Genomic DNA, 24,426 nt, shown 5'->3' with positions numbered 1-24,426 from the left:
TGACCATCCAGAATCCGATCCTCGAGTGGGGATGCCTCCGGCACGTCCGAGCCTAGTGGAAAAACAGACAAGACCGCGTGCCGGACTTGCGCATATCTGAAGAATTCCTTATCATTCAGCCCATACTCCACTTTCAATTCCTCAAACGTCTTGACCCTGCCCTTGATCCATACGTCATCTACCCTACTGATCCCGATCATGTCCCACCGATCAAATCCCTTCGATTGCCAAAGGGAGCCCAGTTTATCCGAAGCATATAGTGGGGTAGCCCGGGTCGGCCTATCGGCCCATCCCGTGGCCGCCGTAGCTCTACGCCACACCTGCACTGCTGTTTTGGTGGGGCCCGTAAGAGTGTCACCAGCTGATTTCGCATATAGAGCCCTATTGTAGTCCCCACCGGGTAGCAACCATCTGTCCATCGCAAAAGCCGGGTTTAGTGGGGGAGTGTAGGTGCCATGATTGATGGCCCCCAATTGAGAGGCCCAATAATAGCGACGAATGTCCGGGAGAGCGATGCCGCCATCGTACCAAGGGAGTGTAAGCTTCGAGAGGGCGATGCTAGGACGGCCCCCCCATAACAATTGCCGCTGTAGACTCTCAATCTCACGAAAATATTCCGCTGGCACTACATCAAGCGTGTTTTGAAGCGCATAAAGGAATCGGGGGAGCGACATCATCTTAAACAACGCAGCTCGTCCCAAGGGAGAAAGGGGGAGCTTGCTCCAAGTCCCGACAGCCGCCCGAAGGCGTCTGAGAGGGGGCAGCAGATTGCGCTCATACCGAAGTGTGGGGTCCAAGGTGACAAAGATTCCCAGATATTTGAAACCATCTAGTACCACCGGAATAGGACAATCACGGGGCAGGAGGGGAGTATCACCGGAGAGAACATAAACGCAAGATTTAGACCAATTCATAACTAAGCCGGAATTTTTACGGAAAGAAGTCAAAACGTCAAAAAGGACGATTAACGACTGTCGGGGCGATGTGAGGTACAAAAGGATGTCATCTGCATACAGAGATACACGGTCCTCAAAGTCCGGAGACCATCGAATACCCTTCATGGATGGTTCCCATCGCAGCCAAGCCGCCAGTGGCTCTAAAGCAAGGGCAAACAAGAGTGGGGACAGAGGACAACCCTGGCGCGTACCTCTACCGAGAACAAAGGAGGCCGAGACACGTCCATTCACCACTACCTGGGCTAAGGGATCAGCATAAAGCAATCGAACCCAACGGATAAAGGTGGGCCCAAACCCGAATTTGGAGAGGACCGCCCAAAGATAGGGCCATTCAATCGTGTCAAACGCCATGGTGGCGTCCAAAGACGCCAAGATGGCCGACTCTCTCAATGTCCCGGCTCGCGCGAGGACTCCATGCAAGCGCCGAAGATTAAGTGCCGTATTGCGATGTGGTATAAATCCGGACTGGTCCGGATGAACCAGATCGCCTATAACAGCCACCAGACGATTAGCAAGAACTTTGGCCAGGATCTTCGGTTCAGCATTTATTAGGGAAATAGGCCTGTACGATTCGCAGCGGTCACGTGGCTTACCCTCTTTATGTATAACCACTATGGAAGCCAATCTCTGGTCAGGAGGAAGAAACCCTTCCGCCAGTGATTCCAGAAACATAGATCGCATATGCGGTGCCAGTACATCCGGACGAAGCTTGTAGAGTTCTATAGGGCCCGAGGCCTTCCCGGAGCGAAACGAACGGATAGCGGTCGCAACTTCATCCGCCATAGGCGGAGCCTCCAGCAGGTCCCGCTCAGACTCAGACAAACATGGTAGCGAGATATCGCGTAAAAGCATGTGGGAGTCCTGCTCCGGTCTATCGGACACAGGGGAGTACACTACCCGAAAATAATCGGCGAACCTCTCAACAATCCCAACAGGGTCCGTGATACTTTCACCATTCGCGTCAACTATAACAGGAACCACTCGACTCGCGCATTCTCTCCTATCCAACCAAGCAAGCAACTTCCCAGCCTTATCTCCCACATCATACAGACGTCCCTGCTGTTCACGACTCATCTCCTTCGCTGCATCAGTCACCAGAGCTCTGTACTCATGTTGTTTCAGGGCCAACAGATGAAGCCTCTCAGGGGAGACTCCAGCATCAAACTCTCCCTCAAGAACGGTAATTTCAGTCTCAAGACGAACAACTTCCTCTCGTCTACATCTCTTAACAGTGCCAATCGACGAGAGGGCCTGCCCCCGAATTACAGTTTTGTACGCCTCCCACAAGGAGACAGAAGAGGATACTGACCCCACATTTTCGGCAAAGTAGTGATCAATTGTCTTAAGTAGTTCCGCTCTAATCTTAGGATCACGGAGGTACCATGGGTTGATCGGGGCCACTCGACCCTCCGATCCCCCATGTGCGTTCACAACCAACCACAGTGAGGAATGATCCGAAATACCCCTGGCAAGATGTTTCACCTCCCCTATACGGGAAGTCTGGGAGGAGGGCATCAAAACATAATCCAATCTCGAAAGGCTGCCGTGGGCCCCAGAGTGGAAGGTATACTGTTGTTGCCCAGGATGATGTAATCGCCAACAATCGGTCAGCCCCAGCGCCTCCATGAAGTCCCCAAGCCAGGATTGGAACTTAGCGAGAACTCTGGGAGGGTAACGATCACACATCCCAGATACTACTGAATTAAAGTCTCCCCCGACCACAAGCAAACCCTTGGCGACTCCCAGAATCACTCTTCCCAAATCCGCATAGGTCGTAGTTTGAAGACCTGGGGGTATGTAAACAGAAAATAGTGTAACCACCCTACCCTCCCAACGCCCCACAATGGCGGCGTACCGCCCTCTATCATCAAGTATAATGTCGTCAACAGCGAGGGGGAGGGAGGTCCGGATTACAATGCTCACCCCTCTGGAGCCAGAAGTGAAACCTGAGTGTGCAATGAGACGATAGCCACGCCTATTCATGGCGTGGCACGTATTACCCAGCAAGTGCGTCTCCTGAAGCAAAACCACATCAGGGGACAAGCGTCTCAGTAACTGCAAGACCACTCCCCGTTTAATTCTGTCTCCCAGATCATTGACGTTCCAACACAGTATCCGTAGTCCCCTACCCCCCATCCCAGAGTCCACCCCAAGTCTCCCCCCACGCCAACCGCGACACCACAACACAGAAGATCATCAGCATTATGCCTTGAAAAAAACAAAGAAACACATCCCTGAACTTCCCAACCCCCCAAAACAACATCATACCCCCCACCCCTGCGTTAGACTCAAAAGCCACCCCAACTCGCAGCGTGCCTGTCGCCCTAACATACAACTAATCTACGAAAAGAACCCCAGAGGAGGAAGTCTCACCCACCCCTCACCCACACCCCAATAAGACAATGGAGTAGCAATCATTATCAGTATAGCATCGAACCATTGCCGAAAGTCAAAATGTTGGTCCGGGAGCCGATGTCGCTCCCTATTCCTGCTCCGTCGGGCCGCCCTCCGCTCCACCGGAAGGTTCCGATTGTTCAAACCGCCCTCGTCCCGTAGGCAGCGAGTCCAACCAGTCATTAGCCGCTTCAGGATGGTCAAAGAAAAATGTTCTATCATTGTGGACGATACGCAATCGAGCCGGGAAAAGCATGGCATATTTCATGTCCCTGTCTCTCAGTCTCTTCTTCACTCCTTGAAATCCTAGCCGCTGCTTCTGGACTTGTTGGGTGAAATCCGGATAAAAGCTGACCGCAGCGTTCTCATATTCCGTGGGGCCTGATGTGCGGGAAGCCTGCAGTATCACATCCCTGTCACGAAAGTTGAAAATCCGCGCAATGATGGGGCGCGTAGAGGCACCCAGCTTGGGCGGGCCACCCGGGACACGGTGGGCCCGTTCTACTGCAAAGAACTTGCTCAGGCCCTTGGGCGCTAAATGATTTAGGACAAGGTCCCCCACCAGTAGGTCCACAGCTGACGATTCCGTCTTCTCCGGGACACCGACCAGTCGGACGTTGTTCCGTCGTGCTCGGCCCTCAAAATCGTCCAAGCGACGGGAGAGATAGTCACGGGCGGATCTCAGATTACCGACCTCCGTCTGTAGGTCAGAGACGTCGGCGATGAGACTAGTAGTCTTCAGGTCTAGAGACTTGACCTTTTCGTTGGTTTTTGCAAGATCCGCCCTGATTAGATTGACATCTATGGCAACAGTGTCCAGCTTGTGGGTTAGGGCCTCATACTGTTGTCCCATCGCGGCCTTCATCCCAGCAATGGCGCACATGACGTCTTTCAACGACGGGTCATCACCCAGCAGGGATTCGTCCTCAGTGCCGGCCGGGGGTTTAGCCATTCCGCTCGGAGAGCTCTTAGTGAGGGTATATCGGTCCATGACGTTGGATTGGACAGAACCTCCTCGAGCTGCCGGTCTGGTCTTGCGCCTCTCTGCTTCAGGCTTGGTGGCCATCTTAGGTTGTGTGCCCCGGAGGGTAGTCTGAGACCTAGTGAAAATGGCTACACTCGATGTGCCCGCAGAAGCTCAAGGAATAAAGCGAGGACCAGTCACTAGGCAAAGAGCAAGAAAGTCCGGATCTCCAAGCGATGTTGCGAATAAACGAGTGAAGCAAGCAACCAGGGCGACCAAGGCAAGGTCAATGACGTAGGATCATCAAAATCGAAACCGAAAGTAGAAGACCGGGCAAGGGAGGTTAACGCAGGCCGTTGTTATTCAATTACTACCCGGCTGGCAGAGTAGGCAAGCCCGGGGCAGTGCCATGGAGCAGGCCGCAAATATTCAAAAAGCCATATCTTAGGTTCCCGGAGACCAAAGCGAAATCCGCCAACGGATAAGTGATCAGCAGGTTCACGACCACAGAAGCCCGTCGTCCAAATCAGGATTAGATGCAGGATAGTCGATGGAGGTGGCGAAGGTCCGGGAGCTCTGAGCTCACGCGACCATCTTGGGTGTGCGCTAAGCTCCTCCTCCAAACTGCGCATTCTTAATGTCTACACTCCTAACACTGACAACAAAGATTTTTTTACATCCTTAGAGAACAAATTGATACATTATGTGTTCATGTCCATTATTTGGGGAGAAGATTTTAATTGTGTAACCAATGGTGCATTGGACAGACACCCGACTAAGTTAGGCACCAAGCCCAACATGACTGCCAGGCTTACTGAGACTATGCATGGGGTACGGTGTAAGGCTATATGGCGGGAACTTCACACAATGATAGCGGAGTTCTCCTATTATTCCCCCATCTACCATGCCCACAGTAGACTAGATCGGTTTGCGACAACAACTGATGGAGCACTGGACATTAGGGAGGTGAGTTACAAAGTACGGTTTCTTTCGGACCATGCCCCTCTCCTTTTGGAATGTGACTTAGTCAGGCATAGATCACGTGTCCACCTGTGAAGACTCAGAGTTCACAGTAGATGTACAAATGGCAGGCACTGCAGGGTTATTATGACAACAACTGGAACTCCATGGAGATGAGGGGTGTCGAATGGGTTGCCTTTAAAGTGGTGGTCTGTGGGGAATGCCTTGGGAAGATGTATAACACCTGAAGAAAACTTGAAAGGGAGCTGTTTGAGGTTGAAGCCTGATTGACCCAGATCATGCAACAAGTGCTGGAAGGGGAGGAAGGACTTGTAGACTTCAAAGAGGCACACAGATGAGCTGCTGAGGCATGGGACAGGTTGGACTGTCACTTGTGACAGGATTACCGTCCGAGGCTACACAGAGAAGTGGATCGATGGGGTCGTATGTTGACCTGGCTTCTGAAGTGGGAACAAGCCCCCCCAGATCCTCTCTTCGAGGGCGTATGAGCAGGTGGTTATGGACCAGGCTGCAATTAACCTAACCCCGAGGTACCATTTAGCAGAGGAGGTCTTCACTGCGGCCTTGGATGACTGGGTGCGACAAACTGCAATGTTTTTTGACGAAATTACGATCCCCTGTCTGATGGCAAAGAATAGATGAACTCTGCTGACTTTTTTTCCCTAAACTACTGGGCACCCCCCAAAGAGGCCAAATCGGTCGGTATTCTGCCTGATTATATGCAGGAGGCAGTCCTAATCGTGCTACCAAAACCTGGTAGAGCCCATGCTATCCAGAATCGTATTGCCCATTGTCTATGCTCAGTGTTGTCAAGCTTCTGGCGAAGGTCCTGGCAGAGCGACTGTGTCAGGTAGTCGCCCAACTGGTCCACACCGATCAGTGTGGGTTTATGCTTGGCAGGGGCACTCACATGAATCTCTAGAGACTCTCATATGTCCTACACTCCTCCACATCTGTGAGGGAAGAGCCTGCGCTGCTAGCTTTAGACATTGAAAAAGCGTTTACCACTCTTTACTGGACATACTTATGGGAAGTACTTAGGAGTATGGGATTTGGCCCAAAATTCCTAGGCTGGAGACACTTGCTATATACGGCACCCGGGGTACAAGTGTGCACTGGCCAGGTGGTGTCTGAGGCCTTCAACATTGGAATGGGTATGATGCAGGGGTGCCACCTGTCCCTGCTCCTCTTTACCCTCGCCCTGAAGCCCCTGGTGCTTTATCTGAGGGATAATCTTGGGGGCCGGGGAATATGAGTGGGAGACATGGCCCACATAGTGTCCTTTATGTGACTGATTCTCTCCGATCTGTCCCGCAGCTACTACAACTCATGACATATTTTGGGAACGTATCAAGCCTCCGAGTTAACCACCACACGACTGTGCTGTTCCCCATGGCATCACTGGCCTTACGCCCAGCAAAAGATTTCCCAGTGGTGGATCTCCCCTGGGAAACAAACCACTTGCGATACCTTTGTATTCAAGGGACGCATGATGAGCACCTGCAATACGACCTGAATATGGGCTTGATGGTGCAAGATCTTACTCGTACCTTGGCATTCTGGAAGACCCTGCCGTTGTCTGTTATGGGGCGGGTAGCTCTTAGCAAATTGGTGCTCCTACCGAGATGCCTATATGTCATGCAGAACTCTTTTAGTGCTTTACCAGCTGCACTCTTTCGGCAACTTGATGGCCTACTGATCTGACCGATTTGAGTTGACAAACGTAGCAGGGTCAAACTGAAGACCCTGAAACTAGACCTAGAGAACAGATCTCCAGTTGTACTAGCTAGCAGGGCTGCTTCAGTATGCAGCATTATGGTGTGATGAAGCATCTAACTGGGAAAAGAAGTTGCTAGCGGGTCTGGTGTCCTCGACTAACCTCCCAAAGCTCTTAATGGGGGGCACAGAACCCCAATGGGGACCCCGCCCATAGTATTCCAGGTTACACAGGCCTAGGAACTGGTGGTAATGCACTAATAGAAGGGCGCGGCGTATACAAGACTGCTCCCACTTGGGTGGCCCAGCTCTTCTTGCATCTGAAGGACTCCATGGATGTAACGCCATGGATAGGGGATGCTGTCAAAATGTGTGCAATTTTATATTTAAGTAACTAATTTATAATGCTCGCCAAAATGGGTAAGCTGCTCAGGGTTGGCCCTGTACAGTGGTTGCAGTACACCGGTATATAACACACAGCCCCCCATATATGAACTAGCTTTCCAGACGAGCCGGTGGAATCCCTAGTACTAAGTGTTCTATAGACCGGGGATCCCTTAGGGACGTTATTTACCAAATGTATGCAGCCCTGAAGGAGAACAGGTGGATTAGTATAACTAAGTCCCATCTTTAGTGGAACAGAGACCTCAATACCCAACTCACAGATGGGGAGTGGAAACTGGCCTGGGGACAGGTGTGGGAGACCGCCAGCAATGCCCAATTCAAACTGACACAATTCTACTACTGCCACAGGGTGTTTCTGACCCCACAGAGGCTTAGCAGGATCTTCCCAGTGTGTACATCTAACTGTTTGCAGTGTGGCGAGTTACCTGCCGGGTTTGTCCAGGTCACGTGGAGTTGTAGGGTACTTCATCTGTACTGGGTGAAAGTTACCTGCTCGGTTGCCCGGATAACAAGGATCCAAATGGCCCAGTCAATTCGACACAGACTCCTGGGCCTTATACCACTCCCTAAAAAAGGTACTCAACAGGCGCCGTATTTCAATTTATTGGACATGGGCAGCACACCAGACACATGACAAATGGCGGATGGATGTACTAGAATGGGCAATGGCTGAGGGGGTATGCCTCTGGAGCATCCTCACAGATTAAAATGCAGAGATGGAATGAGCTGGTGGACTGGGTAGGGAAGACCCTTAGGAGTAGATGGAGACCTCACCTGTGGAATCACCTAAGCGTGCACCGTACTACCTCCCCCCGCATAGATGATATGTGGCTGTCTGAAACACCAGGCGACGTACATCCCATGGTGGTAAATAAGAGGATGGCAGAAAGCAGGGTGTGATGAGTCTGTTAACGAGTGTACTGAGATTGAGCTGGTGGATTCCTGTACTTTTCCCCAGCTTATGAGTCCCGGGGTTCTGCCCCCTCTTTTTTCTTGTCCGCCCCCCGTGTTGTAAAAGAGTCTCCTGCATAGATCCACTGGAGTAGTACTGCGCCTCTCCCTGCTCCCCAACTGCACCAAGAATAAATGCTTATCAGTTAGGGCCGGTTAAAAAAAATCACTGTGGATGAAGTAAAAGAGCTGCTGTAATGATGCTGCAAAATGTTCTCTTTTTTCATGCTTGAAAATAAAAACATTAAAAATAAAAATAATTGTTTAAAAAAGGGCCTTGCTTGCTTTCTCGTGCATTGACAAATTATCATTCACCAATCCCAACGAACAGCTTGGGCCTCGTGGATCCAAATAATCTTATAGGAACAGTATAGAACAAGCGGTAAATTAAGTAAATGGGAAAATATATAATTCTTTTCAATACGGTGAGTCCTCTGCCTACGCTCTTATTCGAGGTCATAGTAGATTGCCTCTGGGAAGAGCTTTATTACTCCCTGCTGAATGTGTGCTGATATCAATGATATGATTCAAACTATCCAGCGAGCAAACCACCGTCCTTCTCTCACCATATATATCTTTAATAGAGTATCCTCCTGTTTAACTCGCCTTATAGGCATTGAAGTGGGTATGAAAATCTTTGCCTTCAGTAAACTTTTTGTCACTGTCCCTCACAGAAGGTTCCTAAACAAATTAGTCAGCCGTTGGAAGATTGCAGTTTTGGTAAACTGGGTCTCATTCAGGGAAAAATAAGGTAACCGATGTGTGCCCTGGTGCTCGTCAGACATTTTAGGTGGCAATAGAGTTAGAAGACATGGTGTGTATGTTTGAGAATGACACAAAGATTTATCATAGGGCTCATATGTGAAGGCAAGTGAAAGAAAATTAAGGCTACTGGACAGCACAGGTATCCAGGAACAGCTTTCCAGCACCAGTGTCTCAAATGATCTAAACAGCATGATTATGCCTTATGGCAAGAAATGGGGGGATTTTAGGGTGCATTGAGGTTGGATCAGCAAAAAAAAAGCATCCTGTTATCACTGTATATATCAAGAGTGAGGCCATACTGTCCAGATTTATAGATGTGCAAAAAGTATAACACAATAAGAGATTGTTTACATGGGCACTGGAATGATCATGCATGCTCTGCACCAGAATTCTAAGACTAGAAATGCAAGTCCTTGTTGGAAGCCTCCTCACCTTAGATTATTGGACGGTGTGATTGAGACAGACCTATAAATGCCTAAAATTATAAGTGTAGTTCAAAAGCTACACATCTTTCTGCATAGGAGTACTGTTAAACTCTAGATCACAACATATAGCCAACTGGGAGTTTTGGGTAACTGGCAGTTGCAGTCTCATAATTAACTGTAGGGCATATCTTTATCCAGAATGGATAGTAAATGCACAGCAGTAGTACTTTCAAACCCAACACAATTGGTGTATGAAGTAGAGCCCCAATACTGGCAAAGTTTATCAAGGATGTTACAAAAGCAGGGACCTTTTTGGAGATGAGGAATTCTGCCAAGCATATGGGTCTGGCAGTCATTCTATCACTGAAGTCAGTGTTGAACATTAATACTCGGTGTCATCTGACTGCTTAAATACCCAGTTGCTGAGGTCAAAGGAAACGTGTCTTGTCTCGGTCACTAACAAGTGTAGAAAGTCCAAGCATTGGCTTTGATTATATACGTTTTAGATGAAGTTCACTTTTAAGTTTTGGTCAAATGTTGTGTTAGGGTGGCAGGATCATTAATTAGCTGTTTTATGGTTGCAGTTACTACAGTGTGACCCCTCTGTAAGCATGCTTGCCAGGCTGATGTGAAGGCCTGGAACCCAGTGCATTGAATGTTGGTACCAAATAAGAATATTTCAACACTTAAATCAACATGTGCCTAATGTAAAGTTATAGTTAAGCCCTCCTCTGAACATTCCTATATTGATGATCTTAATCCCAGAAGGAATGACCAGACCTGCCTTTGAAAGAAATACGAATTTGTTCCTCTCCACCCACGTTTTGCTCGGTTGATTTCTTTCTGCCTCTGCTGTTCAGTTTCTGCATTACTGGTGATCACCTTTTGAGATCCTTCCACTGTTGAACGCTTTTAAGAGACGATGTACTGAAGAGTTTTGACAGTTGTCTCTGAAATGTTATTTTACCTCCACGGGCTTTCCTGAACATTGTTTGGGTACTAGTCAGCAGCTTAGTTAAATCTAAATCTGTGACTACTTTTAGTATATGGCCAACGAATTTTGTAAGTGACTGGCGATATTTTCACCAAGGGATTGAGCTTCAGCACTGCTCCAGGTGTCTGTATTTTTGAGAATGAAGAGTGCTAAACAGGCAGTAAAGCACCCTAAACAAGGGGAGACCTTTGTTTTACTCCACGCATCTTTGTGCAGGTGTTTTATGTAGTGCCTATACGTCTCCTTGCCTCTCTTCACATCTCATTGTGTTTGCTAATCAACTGAGGCAAGTTTCTACTACCCACAGGAGTGTAAGTAAGAGGAGATAAAGCAATATTAAACCTTCTTTGTAATGTCTTTATTCTTTTTTTTTAATTTAAAACAATACAGGCCATATGATGACAAATATCCGTTCAGGAGCATAAAATACATGAGCATCATCCCAATGGGAGCCACCCAAATGTTGCCAGTCAATGACCTCATGAAACCAGATACAGGAAAAAAAACGAAACCGAGTAACATCAACGTCATTGTGCAAATAAACATTATTTACATTTGTCTATAAATAGCAGTTACAGGAAATGTTGGTTGTAAATAACATTTGCACCAAACTTTGAAAATGTGGATCTGCCCCTTCAAGCACAAGAAAAGGCTTTAAGAGCTGGGCATAGCAAGTCTGGCTCCCCAGTCTACTCTTGAAATGAAAGTCTCCAGAGAGGGGCCTCTGTAAGCCTAGAGACCATTTTATTGTAAAAATACACAATGCAAGTCACACTGTCAGCATGAGGTGAGCAAAATGTTACGCTACACACACCCATCAAATCCCAATGCAGAATAAAACACAACACTTAACAGAATCCCCTAAATGAATAATAATTAGTCTCCTTTTGACCTAATGTCATTGGATGTGACAGTTCAAATCTAGTTACCCACAAAACCATGCCAGACTTTTGAGATTAATAGGCTCTCCGAGTCTTGGCAGGTAAAACTGAAAAACCTTGAACAATTTCATTTGAGAGAAAAGCTGAGTTCCCTAAGAGCATCATAGATCTGCAAAGCATTTAACTTGTGCACATTTTGATGGTTGTGGAGAGAGAGGAAATGAAAACCCACAGTCGTGTTTACAATTCAAAATGGAGTGAGGCCTAGTGTGGCTACCTTAAGGGAACTGACATCTATAGTGTTCAAAATCATTTAGAATCGTATGCAAAATGTTATTAAGTTAGAAACATCGCCTAAACCCCGAGGCTGCACCAGAACTCCGTACCGGGGCTCAAATGTAAGCCAGTTTTGCCTGCTTAATCACTAAAACCCGGGTCTAGGTGACCCAGGAGGGATGTATGACAGTACAATGCGATTATTTTGATCGCAGTACTTTACATCGCCGATTTTACAACGCAAGTCGTTACAACGACTTGCGTTGGAGGGTGTGGATTGAGGATTATTATAATTTTATATTCCAACACCAGTCCACGTAACAGTAGGGAAGGTGTTGGAATATAAAATTACAATATTCCTTAACCAACAGCGCCATCCATCGCAAGTCGTAGTAACGACTTGCGTTGTAATGGCAGCGTGGTAAAGGTTGTGCGGTGTAAACATCGCGTTGTAAACGACGTTTACCCCCAGGAGGCCTTTCAGTACACACTCCTGCCTAGAGCCTAAGTGCAGCTGAGAATCTGAAGTTCCTGTCTCTGATATTGGCATTCTTATTTTTATCTATTGATTGATGTCCTGCAGAGCTTAGGATGGCTGCTATTCAACTAAGGATTCGACGAAGAAGGAATAAATGAAACTATTATGACTGAAGCCGAAAAGGGGAACAGGAAATACGTGTGAATGGAATGAGAAATTGTGCTGTGCCAAAATACAGAAGTTGGAGAAAAGCAGTTGGGCAGGAAACATCCCTTGAACAGACCTGCAGACAGTTTAGTTGAGCAGGCAGATTTTCTCTTGTTTTTAGGGTTGTTCAGAGGAGGGCTGTTTGTAGCAATAGAGGATTTTCATGATCTGCGTGTAGGAGGGTAGTATGCAAGCTTAGGTTCGTACTTGGAGTGTGGAGAGGTAGATACAATGGGAAGACACTGGGAAAAGAGCAGGAGTCAGTACCTTAGTGGTAGGTAGATGTAATAGACGTGAGTCCAGCATGCTACCACAGTCCAGTATGGAGGGTGGAAGTCTTGGGTGGTGCCATTTCTCAGCCTTTAAGCACACGAAAGTAGAACGTCTGAAGTTGTGAATTCTTTTTTTTAAATGTATTTATTTATTTTCCTTTTGTATTTTGAGGTTGTGTGAAGGGGGAAAAAACAGAAGCAAGCACATTGGGGAATTAAGGGTATGGATCATTAAGGGCCAGATGTATCAAAGGGTTTTACCCATTCTGTGTCTATGGGAAAATGTGTTCATACATATGGCCCTAAATGCTAAACAATCACAACTTCCCTTTCCAAGAGTGTGAGAGAAACCTAAGGCCGAGTCAGTCCATTGGGCTTATGATCGATGCATTAATTTACCAAATGACGCAAGTCACATCCGTTTGGATGCGATACTGGGAAAATGTTTTTGTTTCCCATGTTTTGGCTATTAATTCAAACTCTGATATGAGTGTGTGTTCAGTTTTCAATTGAAAACTAACATTTGAAAACCACAATGAGCATTTGGTTACTTTTCTGGGACCCGGTACTTTGCCAATCTACATTTCAAAACTCAAAAAGTAACATCCACGTCAGGCAAAACCTAACTTACAATGTGTCACAGATCAGGTCGTAGATTAGCAAAAGTTAGTTCACGGAATGCCTTTGATTGGATGTCTGGCCACTTCTGGTCTCTTCTCCAGTAGAGGCCAGGTCCTATTCCAAAGTATATTTTTAGCAGACAAAGTATGCCTGTAAAAAGGAAAGGATTGCATGCCTGAGTGTTCAGGATAGCGCTTGACGGTTCCGGTTCTTAAATACTAGTAATTGGATGGCTACCTGCCATGGATGAGATGAGATATCTACTCTGTGGAGATCAAATAGCTACATGGTTTTGTGCAGAAAAGTCCATCAAAGAATCATTTACTGAGATCTGCTCAGCTTTACAACATCAAAGATGCAGTGGTAAAACATGTTTAGGTCTCGCCTTCAAACCGCTTTTAGCTGCCTGTTGTCCAATACCTATTGTGTACAACAGTAAAGCTTAGAGAGGGCTTATCAAGTGTTGGCTAACTTGCATATCCGATTTGCTTGTTTATTATTTGATGGCTATAATTCCACTTCTTGTGTTTGTCCCTCTAAGGAAGCATAGCTTATTTGCTGTCCTTTTGATTGGATGACATGTGTTTCCATAGCTCATATCAGGGAACTACTTTTATTTTTTTGAGTGGATGTGTTTTCCTGCTCTTTGCTGCATCTTCTGCTTCCTCTCACATCATCAACTCCCACACTCTCCATATTGTTCTCCACCCCTTCCAAGGTTGAGGAGATTAATCAGATTGGTTTACTTGTATCTCCCTCATTCACTTGTTGTGTAAAAAGCTTAGGCTTTTGCACATAAAGGTGCACTAATGACACTCTGGGAGGGGCGGGCTCTTGCACTCACTCAGCAGTATTTGAAGAGAGGGTGTGCTTTGGTGACTGGAAGGGAGGTATGTCTTCTCCCTGTGATCCATACATCTGCTCCCCAAGTTTCTGCAGAGCACCAAATGGCCAGCTCATTTATTTTTCTCCAGTTTTAGGCCTTAACAGGCATTTTGCTAATTTCTCACTTTTATCTTCGCTCTTTCTGCTCGTTTCTGATCTTTATTCTGCCTCTTTCTGCTTGTTGCTGACCTTTATTCTGCCTCTCTCTGCTCGTTTCTCACCTTTATCTTGCCTCTAAATGCTCATTGCTGACCTTTATTCTGCCTCTTTCTACTTGTTGCTTTCTCCCGGACCCCTGTGGACCCCAGCCATCTCCCCGCCTACTGTTTAAATTGCTGTTATTTAATAATAGTCTTTCCTTTCAGACCAAAATGCTGATGGGGGATGTGATGAGAGAAGCAGCCTTCTCGCTGGCGGAGGCCAAGTTTACTGCAGGGGACTTCACGTAAGTATTAATGTTAGAGATGGAGTGTTGGTGGTCTTGGGTGAACTTCTATAGACCCTTGGTAGCACAGAGGGCTATGTAAATGACATTAAATAAAAACTGACCGTAGTGCCATAGTCAGAGGGTGTCTCTCACCTTACCTAAAGTTTGTGCAGGCTGTAAACTCGCAGGCAACTAACAGAAGATTGTTCAACCTGTGTGCGGCATGGTAGTCAATGGTGTACAGTTCTTTGCTAGGTTGGTTATGGGAGTGTACAAGTACATCGTAATCACTAAGGGGTAACTGTTCCTATGGGAGAGGGGGCAGCCTATTCTGGTTGCGTAGCTAAAGATTACCACTCTACAATTCTAAGATTCTAGAGTGGGGTCTCGTTTGCCACTTTTTCTAAAAAGAGAAATTCCCCCACCTTCATCTAGATCCAACCTTGATTGCAAAACAACACCACACACTAACATCTTTAGCTACGCAACCAGAATAAGCTGCCCCCACTCCCATAGGCACAGTTACCCCTTAGTGATTACTACGTGATTTCTTAGGAGCATCGGTACTGGACTTTCCATTTCTAATTTGCTCCCGGTCCACCCTCTCTACTTTGTGTTGTAGTGTACAAGTACAAACTAGGTAAATACAGTAGTTCACGTGTTAAACAATATCAATACACAACTGCTAGCAAGAGTATCACTTTTGAAAGAGCATCAGGCATCGAACCCCATAATACGCAATTTAAATTTTTTGTCGATTTGGGTATGCCCAACTGCATGATGCGTGTCCTCAATCCATCACAGGCGCCTGTGGCTATTAATGAGTTTGTCTTAGGAGCCTCAAATGTAGCTTTTAACAAAAACCATGACACATGACTCCCACTGTGGAGCCAGCACCGTGGAGCCAGCCGACCTTTATCTCCTCTGTGGAAACCATGCCCAATCCCAAGCAACATGACTTACCAAGGTCATCAGCACCATATCCAATCCTCATAACCTTTCGTCAGCCTTCTGTAGTTCAGGTGGGTTTTATGAGGCTGGTGGCTACTGGAAATACTCCACCTACCCATGAGCAGCTCCATCCACTTTCACTATACTCACGGTTATAGTTGGGTCTTTAGCAGATAGATATATAATTAGTTCATTATAGAGAGCACACCCCAAGTCTCCCAGGAGCCAACAAATTGTCCCCCACCACAGGAGTCGTAGGATACAAGATATTTCCACCCCTATGCCTGCATCTTGGTAAGGAAGTCTACCCTAAAACCATGGCATTGACAAGTTCCACGCTTGGTTCTTCCTCTCCAGAGTGCGCTGAACACAGGACGTCTTCCCACTTACCTTGCCATACCTTTGGACACATTCTCCACCATCTACCTGCATCATACCACTGTGTAACACATTGGTAAATTGACTAAAATTTGTAATAGATCAGAGTAGAGCCTTTTTTCTTTTATTGTTTAGCCTCCAATGTCTTGCTTAGTTACATATTAAAACTCCAGTTTGGAATCTTCAAATATGCTTGGGGCTCTCAGTCTCCTGGGATTTTGCTACTCTCGAAAGTCTGTCGACAGATAAGCTGTCAGCAACCCCAATAATTCCTAAACTCACATTCCCTCCACTGAGCTGTTTTCAAATTTCTTTCTATTGCCAAAATCCACCAGATCCTCCTTGTCACTACCACCTGTCCAGGCACTCCTGTAGTACCCCGCTTCGACAGGATGCGTTGTTTCGCTGCCAAGAGTAGGTCAAAGATAATTTTGCCCGTCATCTCATATAAGGAGTAACCATCCTGCACTGAACCTCCTCTGGGCATTGTCAGGTGAGACCCTGTTATGTCTTCAGTTGTTTGAAGAACCAAGTCCCAGAAAAGCTGTAGTACATGGGGAAGCGAGCCTTCTCTCCCACATCCTCACCAGGAGTGGGTGCCCCTTGGTTGTTTCATAGTCCCTAATTAAGTAGGTGTGTAATACCAGTGGTATAGTGTTTTCAAAGGTGTTTTCTCTACCTCTAATATAGCTGGCTACTGTGCCCACTCTGATGATTACATCTTGTTACCGGTCATCATCCAGCTTGATTATTTTTTTTGTGTGTTTTTTTTTGTTTTTATTGAGTAAGAAAAAGGAAAACAGCTTGATAGCAGGAATTTACTCCCAGCAAGACTTCTTGGAATGGAACCTTCTTATCCAGGTCAAGCCTGTTGGGCTGGTATAACTTGGCAGCTATCTGCCACCAGCTATTGTAATTAATAAGAAACTTTCACATAGAGTGGGATCTCTGGTGGCTGCTCTCTTAATGTGTGGTTCCAGGACCCAGTGCCCCACTCTATAGTAGCTAAAGCTTTCATTCTTTTGTATGCCATATTCATCTTTAAGTTCCTCAGAGGATTTTATTTGTCTCTCCTTTAAACATGTCTTTTAATGTACTACTACCTCACGCCCACTTTCCAAGGAAGTTCCCCCTTTCCTGACCCTGGTAAAAGTCTTCATTGTCTCATAGTGGCATAACTGGTAAGAGGAATATGGGTATGTATCTCAGCATTCCTATTCTGTCCTATACCTCTAGGGTAGATGCAATGATTGACGAGCAATACAAATGAGTCTTTCTGTCCTGATACAGGATACAGTGGGGATACCACATATTACACAACACCGTACTTTGGTTCAAGCGGCAGCCGGCAAAGAGGAAGAGGAGGAGTCACGTATTGCTGTAGCTGCTCTCGCTGCTGTTGTTGCTGCTCGCGGTCTGCGGCTTGGCCGTTGAGTCGCCTGGTGTTCCGGAGTGCCCGTGCCTCCTGTGAGCCACTGCCAGAGCGGAGGACCTGGGAGCCACCTAAGTAAACTAAGAACAGCCGCCTTCTGCCATTCTCTGTAGCTCCGTGCCTCCCACTTCCCGCCACTTCTACATGGTACTGGTACAGCTCGTTCGGCTCTCTGTGCTGCAACTCCAGTCCGGCTTTGTCAGGCGAGTAATCAGGGCCGCAGTCTGCACGGAAACACGGAACAAGCCACCAGCTGGTAGCAGTCAGTGAAAGTGAAAGTGCGGGAACGCCGGGAGTCCTGGGAGTGCTGAGGTGACCCCTGGTGGAATCACGAGGTGAGAACTGTGGGGGAGTCACGCCTGATGGTGTTATTGAGCAACGAGGTCTGTGGGACTTGTGTGGCCAGTTATCTGACATTTGATATCTGGGGGGTTGAAGGGGCCAAGGGAAGTCGAGGATCTGCTCCACCCTCATTTGCAGGCTGCCTCCCTGCATCGGCAGGAGATCGCTCCTGCTGGCCCATCGGACTGCAGAGCTTTGACTACTTCAACTACCCCAAGCCCACTCTCATCCCTGCTTACTATTGCTTACTATTGGAGGTCCCTGGTTTATGGTCCCGGTCTGCACATTGTATTTCCGGGGTTGGGCGCTGAGTGTTTGCTGGATTGTTCTTGGGAAGGGCTGGATTGTTCTTCGGCTGCACGAACTGTTGCTGTATTTATCGGCAGTTCTGGACTTTGCTTGCTGCCTCTTGTGTCTCCTGTGCCGGACACCGCGCCACACCTCGCTTCGCGGGTGCCTCTCGTGCCGCCACCTGAAGGGGACTCTGCATTGAGGTCGCTATTGCTGTTATAGGCGCGCCCAGCCCCGTCTTTTACCCCCGCAAGAGCCAGGCGGGACTGCGAGGACCAGGATTCCGTGCGGCACTGATCGCCTGCACCTGGTCATCTTCCCGCCTCCGTGGAAGAAACAACCTAGGCGGAAGCAGTGGATTGCCTACACAATGGTAACAGGACAAAGACTAAGGTGAACAGTTTCAAATTAATCACTTGAATTTATTTGTATAATACATAAAACAATTGAAAATACGTATATCATAAAGCAATAATTAAAAATTTACATTCCAGGGAGGTAAACATAAAAAAATGACATTAATAATTCCTTTAAAATGAGGAATAAGTTGTGTGTCGACGCGTTTCGGCGACCAGCGCCTTTCTCAAGACAAAGTACAACTTTCTGAAAATAAAAACATAGTTTAGTATATAGTCTAACATGTTCTTCTATTACCAATAATCACAATACATATAAATCAATAAATGACAAATTTAATCTAATATAAATTCAAATTAAATTATATCCTATACAACCAATGTATTCTTCAATAACAAAGGGGAAACTGTACAAAACAGCTAAGTCCTGCAATTAGGGCAATCTCATGGTATAATAATAAAAACAGATATCAAAAAGCCTCTACTGTAGCTCACGAGATTCTTTTGAATTGATTTGAACCATAATATGTGGTGCTATGGAACATAATTGATACAGGATATAAAGCATTGATAATTATTTTCCGGTACCTAGAAACAGGGCATAACAATAAATTGTTTCGAAAACATGACTTTGTGCTAGTATGATAATAAAGAACTTGATGGTATAAACTAGATAACAAAGATAATTATTTTCTAATAACTAAACATTTCCAATATATTGAATAGATACCAGAGTTCTTACATTAAATATTTGGAATTGGATGAATTGGATGAAGCCACAGATCAGTCATAAGAAGACAGATAAAGGGCCTCCTCCTGAATTAGTCCCGAGAGGAGGGTGAGCCTTGCTAGATTGTTCTTCGGCTGCCCGGACTGTTGCTGTATTTATAGGCAGTTCTGGACTTTGTCTGCTGTCTCTTGCTGCCTCTTGTGCCTCCTGTGCCGGACACCGCGCCACACCGCGCGGCCCCATCTTTGCGGGTGCCGCTCGTGCCGCCACCTGAAGGGGACTCTGCATTGAGGTCGCTATTGTTGTTATAGGCGCTCCCAGCTCCGTCTTTTATCCCCGCAAGAGCCAGGCGGGACTGCGAGGACCAGGATTCCGTGCGGCGCTGATCGCTTGCACCTGGTCTTCTTCCCGCCTCCTCCTGAATTAGTCCTGAGAGGAGGGTGAGCCTTGCTGGATTGTTTTTGGGCTGCCCGGACTGTTGCTGTATTTATCGGCAGTTCTGGACTTTGCCTGCTGCCTCTTGCTGCCTCTTGTGCCTTTTGTGCCGGACAACGCGCCACAGGAAGCCCGGACAAAGGGCGGACCCTCTGAGACCCTCAGAGACCGAAGTAGACCGGGCTGGGCCCATTTATATTTATTTTTTACAAATTTATAATTCGCCCCTACATATTTGTTTGGTACCCTGCTCTCTATTTGCATAATATTGCTGTGTCAATGTTCACAATTGCATAGACTTTATTATCAGCTTTCTATTTTCCTCTATATGTGTCATATGTTTGACTAGTATCTTTTGCTTTTTGTTAATACCATTTCCCCGCGCAAATACTGTTCCTCTCCTCAAATTTACCTATATTGACTTCCATATCACGTTATGACTGCTAGAAAACTACGGTCAGGGAGAGTGTTGGTAGGAAGGACCTGTACTAAAACTAAATCCAACCCTCTCCGCAACAAGAATATTCATGCTGCACAGTTGAAGGGAAAATGCCAACTATTTAATTTGTGGGATAGGGCTAAGGAAAAAAAAAACGCAGTAGAGGTGTGCTTGGAACTTCCTTTGGGGAAAGGCAATACTGATGTATGCAAATCGCTATTAATGGTCGATGAAAATTTAAGAGAGGGATTTGCAGGGGGAACTGGGGTTGTTGAGAATCAACTAAGATCCCAAGTAAATCTGTATCGCATACTACTGATGTTATTGTAGAGAAGTGTCCTAAAATAGTGAGTGCTGAATTGCACAAATCTATTCAGACCTCTCGGGATACATGTTTATATGATGTTAACGGTTCTACTCAGATGAAGGTAGTAAGGAGTGGGGATAATATACTGACAGATTCTGATATGGAATTATGTAGGAGATATTTGACGGAGGAATCTGGGCAGATCTGTGAGCCTCCCAAGACTCCGCGAGCTGCTGCCCCTTCTGGGCTTCATTTGTTTAGCAGCACACCCTCTATTCAATCTCAATGCATGACTTCTCATTCTAACATCTCTATGAGCCCTGAGATTAACCTTTCCGGTATTACTCCCATTCCCGCAACCAAACTAGATAAACCCGTCTCTGACACTCTATTCTTCTTAGAACGGCTACTCTCTTCGATTTTATCTCTATTAGAAAAATTTGTAGGGGGATCGGACTGTGTCTTAGAAACGGTCAACGAGATATTGAAGGTTTTACTGAATAAAGTCTCTGTCAAGCAAACTGGAGGGACTGTTGATTTAGGGCAGTTTAGGGCCGGAATGAATGTAGATTTGGCAGAGGGAAAAATATCCCCTGTTACTCCTACAACTTCAGATCAAATAAATCCTGTTGGAAAAACTCTCCCCATTGTTGGAAAGGTGAAATCTTTGTTATTGAGCCCCCCCTCAGGAAACTGTGTAGCAATTCCTGACCTGGAAATAAAAGTAGTGGAGGTGCCTATGCTCAAGATAAATGAAATTTCTTCCTCTGTTCTGGCACCCTCGGTCCCAGATAAGGAAATTGTAACTCAGCCCCATTCAAGGGTAGATAAAGAATTCTTTCCTATTTTTACCCTGGAGGCATTGGTTAAGGAACAAAATAGTAAATTGGGTGACCCAAAAAAGATTAAAGGTAAAAAGAGGAAACCCATTCACAGAATTGGAAGAAAGAGGCAGAGAAGGATTCATTTTGAGAAGCAGTTAGAGGTGATATTTCCTCGTCCAATTCGGAAGGGAACCATGATGAAGTTCTTTCACTTGAGGAAAAAATTCCCTCGGAGTTGGATAGGGAGATACCGGTAGGGCATGGCGATTTTTCATCTAGATGTGTGGTTTCCAATCTGGGAGTTCCCAACGCTGATGAGGGGAAGCCTTGTACGTCAGCCCCTATTCTAGAATTAATTAAACCGGTCTCTGGTACTCCTACCGATTTTACTCCTTGTATAAAAAAATGTTTTGGTAGGGCGGGAAGGGAAGAGGTTTCTAAAAGTACCCAAGCTGCCATTGAAAAGAAAAGTGTTGGGGACCACGTGGGGGCGTGGCTAGCAGCCAAGCATTGCGGCAGCGTGATGTGAGAGCTCCCTGAGGCGACACGCCCTTTTCTGAAATCCGATACACTGATCCGCTACATTGCCCACCCGAAGGAGCTGCTACCGGGTCCGGAGCCGGTGCGGCGCCGTCCGACCCAGTCCAGGTGCAAATCGGGGGCCGGGAACTGCATCGGCGCACCCTGCTGCCATTGGGCCTTTGACGGAAGTGCAGCACCGACCACGAGTGGCTGCTGGATCCCGGCGGAAGTGAGGGCTGGTCGGCCTACCCACGGGGGCACCTCCCGCCCCCCTGACCGGATGGGCGCGACGGGAGCACCACACGGCACACAGTGAGCTTCTAGGGCACTACTGGAGCATAGACAGGCCGAAGCCTACAGATCAGGAATAGGGGCTGCAGCGAAGACACTATCGCGCAGGAGACCGGACTGCCGGCGGCGCCCCACATGAACATGAACTGACCCGGAGGGGGCGAGAACGGGACAGGGGCAGCACTTGCGTGCCGGGAACCGCCGGACCCCCCTTTCGCTTTCAGCAGCGACACGAAACACTACGCGGAGCGCCGGCGGCCGTTGGTCCGTACTGGTGCCCCCGGGGTCCCGCAGACACCATAGAAGACACAGGAGTTTTATCGGAAGGGCCGGCAACGGCCGAGAGGCTCGCAGGAGCAGCAGCGGTCCCAGCCTGGAGGGTGAGCAGCGAGAAGTACCCAAGACAGAATAAACCCCTGTGAGTCCCTACCCGGACGAGCCCGCCTAACAACGTGAGTGACCAAACTGCTGAGCCGGCACTGGCAAGCGCGGCGCACCTTCAGGATCTGCTGGGCCTGTGGGGGGCTGAAACAAACTCAACGGCTCGGTGCGCACCGAGGTTGTCACCGCTGAAGCGCGTTCCTAGCTCTGCTGCGACACTGCGCGATAACCGTATGCAAGGAGCAGCATTGTGGGTCGCAAGCACCTCACACAGACAATCGGATTGCGAACCGGTGCAGGCCCTGAAGCAACGTGCAGTAACCGTCATACACGACTGGTGAAGGGGCTGGGTCCAACACGCAACTCCGCCATGAGTAGCCTTCCACAGTGCGCAGCGGCCACGTTCTGATGACCTCACCAGCTGAAGGGAAATACAGATTTCCGTAGTGCAATAAACACCTGAACACACAGGGCAACTGGGACCGCGATACGCTGCCCCTCCCTGGCCTACGACGAGCATGGCCAGCGGCTAGCCACATAGTGCCCACAGTCCTACCTGAAACTAGGAACTATAACCAAGTCCCTCGAGCCATGGCGGGCAAAGGAACCAGGAGTGGGTCGACACAGGCCAGACTAGATAAATTCGCCTATAGCCAACATGGACAATCGCAGGTCACTGGGCGCAATTCACCGGGCGCTAACCAGGAAACAGAGGGGACCAAGAAGGTGACACTGGAAGACATTATGAAAACCCTCTCTGAAGTGCGAACGACAGTGGGCTCCATTTCTTCTGAGGTGACTCTACTGCGAGCAGTATTCCAAAAAATGACTGAAAGGGTGTCTCAGGTGGAGGTGGTTACGAAGTCTCTCGTGGAGGACACCTCGGAACTGCAAATGGCTATGGAGCGTATGGAGAAGGTCACCAGGCAGCTGCAAGACAAGCTGGACGACCAAGAAGGGCGTTCTCGAAGAAATAATATACGCATCCTTGGCCTTCCGGAGACAGAAGGGAAAAGGGCGATGGACCTCTACGTCGAAGATCTCATTAAAAATAAATTGCAACCTAAAGGACTATCGCACTTCTTTTCAGTAGAAAGGGCACATAGGGTGCCTGGCGGCACACCCAAACCAGGAGCAGCGCCGCGACCTGTGTTGGCTAGACTGTTCAATTTAAGAGACAGGGATGCAATCCTACAAGCGGCAAGAGTCTCACCACCCATTAAACTCCAGAACTCAACCTTGGCTTTCTTTCCGGACTATACGGCGGAAGTGGCCAGACGCCGGAAGTCGTTCAACGAGGTGGTGAAGGCGCTGCGAGACAAGGAACTGCCATACTCAATGTTGTTCCCTGCCAAATTGCGGATTGTAGCCGATGGTAAGACGTGGTTCTTTGACAAGCCGGAAGTGGCTTGGGACTGGCATGACTGCTGGAGGCAGGTGGGACAACCTCACCGTCCACACAGGGATCGATCGAACCGTAACAGCGGCAGCCACACGGGAAGGCGGACCGACCACTTGGCACAACGAGACGGCACAACAGAAGCAGAATCCGACGTGGAACATAATCCAATTGACTCTGGACAACCGGCCCCAGTCTGAAGACAGAATGAGGGCGGGAAGGACCGTATGCGTTGCAGTGGACCTTGGGCCTGGTGAAGCGGAGTAGGGTGGGCAGAGCCGGTGCCTGTAGGGGACTCACCAACCCCACGAGCAAGTAAGATAGTTGGGAATGGGTTAAAGCACTCTGCGAAGTTGGGGATGCGGGCGGGGGTATGTCCGTGGAGCAGGGAGGGGGGAAGGGAGGGGAGTTTTACAGTTAATGTTAATGTTAATAGTCATCACACATGCCACAAGGTACACGAATACACCTGATACAAAGCTATTCCTTTGCACTGTCCTGAACCGCCACACCCACGTTGAATCCAGTAACATGTCATCCAGAATACTAACCGAGCGATCCAATGGCCCAGCGGTTACACACTGCACCCACTGAGGGCGCCCCTACGACGATAGACGTGCCCCCACTGCGCCTGCTCACTTGGAACGTCCGGGGCTGGGGGATAAAATAAAGAGGGGATTAATCCTGCAAGCCATTTGGCGCCAGAGCCCTGACCTAGTAATGCTCCAAGAAACACACCTCTCCGGAACA

General features: G+C 47.7%; 1 protein-coding gene across 1 annotated transcript in view; it reads left to right on the top strand.

Annotated features, from left to right (window-relative positions):
• Nucleotides 1–24,426, top strand: part of ATP6V1D (ATPase H+ transporting V1 subunit D) — a 139,552-nt gene that overhangs the window by 51,977 nt on the left and 63,149 nt on the right. The window contains exon 3 of the mRNA XM_078659542.1: nt 14,537–14,616. Coding sequence (XP_078515668.1) covers nt 14,537–14,616 — 80 coding nt within the window. The remainder of the gene's footprint in view (nt 1–14,536; nt 14,617–24,426) is intronic.

This window comes from Lissotriton helveticus, chromosome 9, assembly GCF_964261635.1.
Source record: "Lissotriton helveticus chromosome 9, aLisHel1.1, whole genome shotgun sequence".
In the NCBI taxonomy this organism is placed as follows: Eukaryota; Metazoa; Chordata; class Amphibia; order Caudata; family Salamandridae; genus Lissotriton; species Lissotriton helveticus.
The sequence above is the reverse complement of the archived record's forward strand: the minus strand, read 5'-3'. Positions and strand labels throughout refer to the sequence as shown.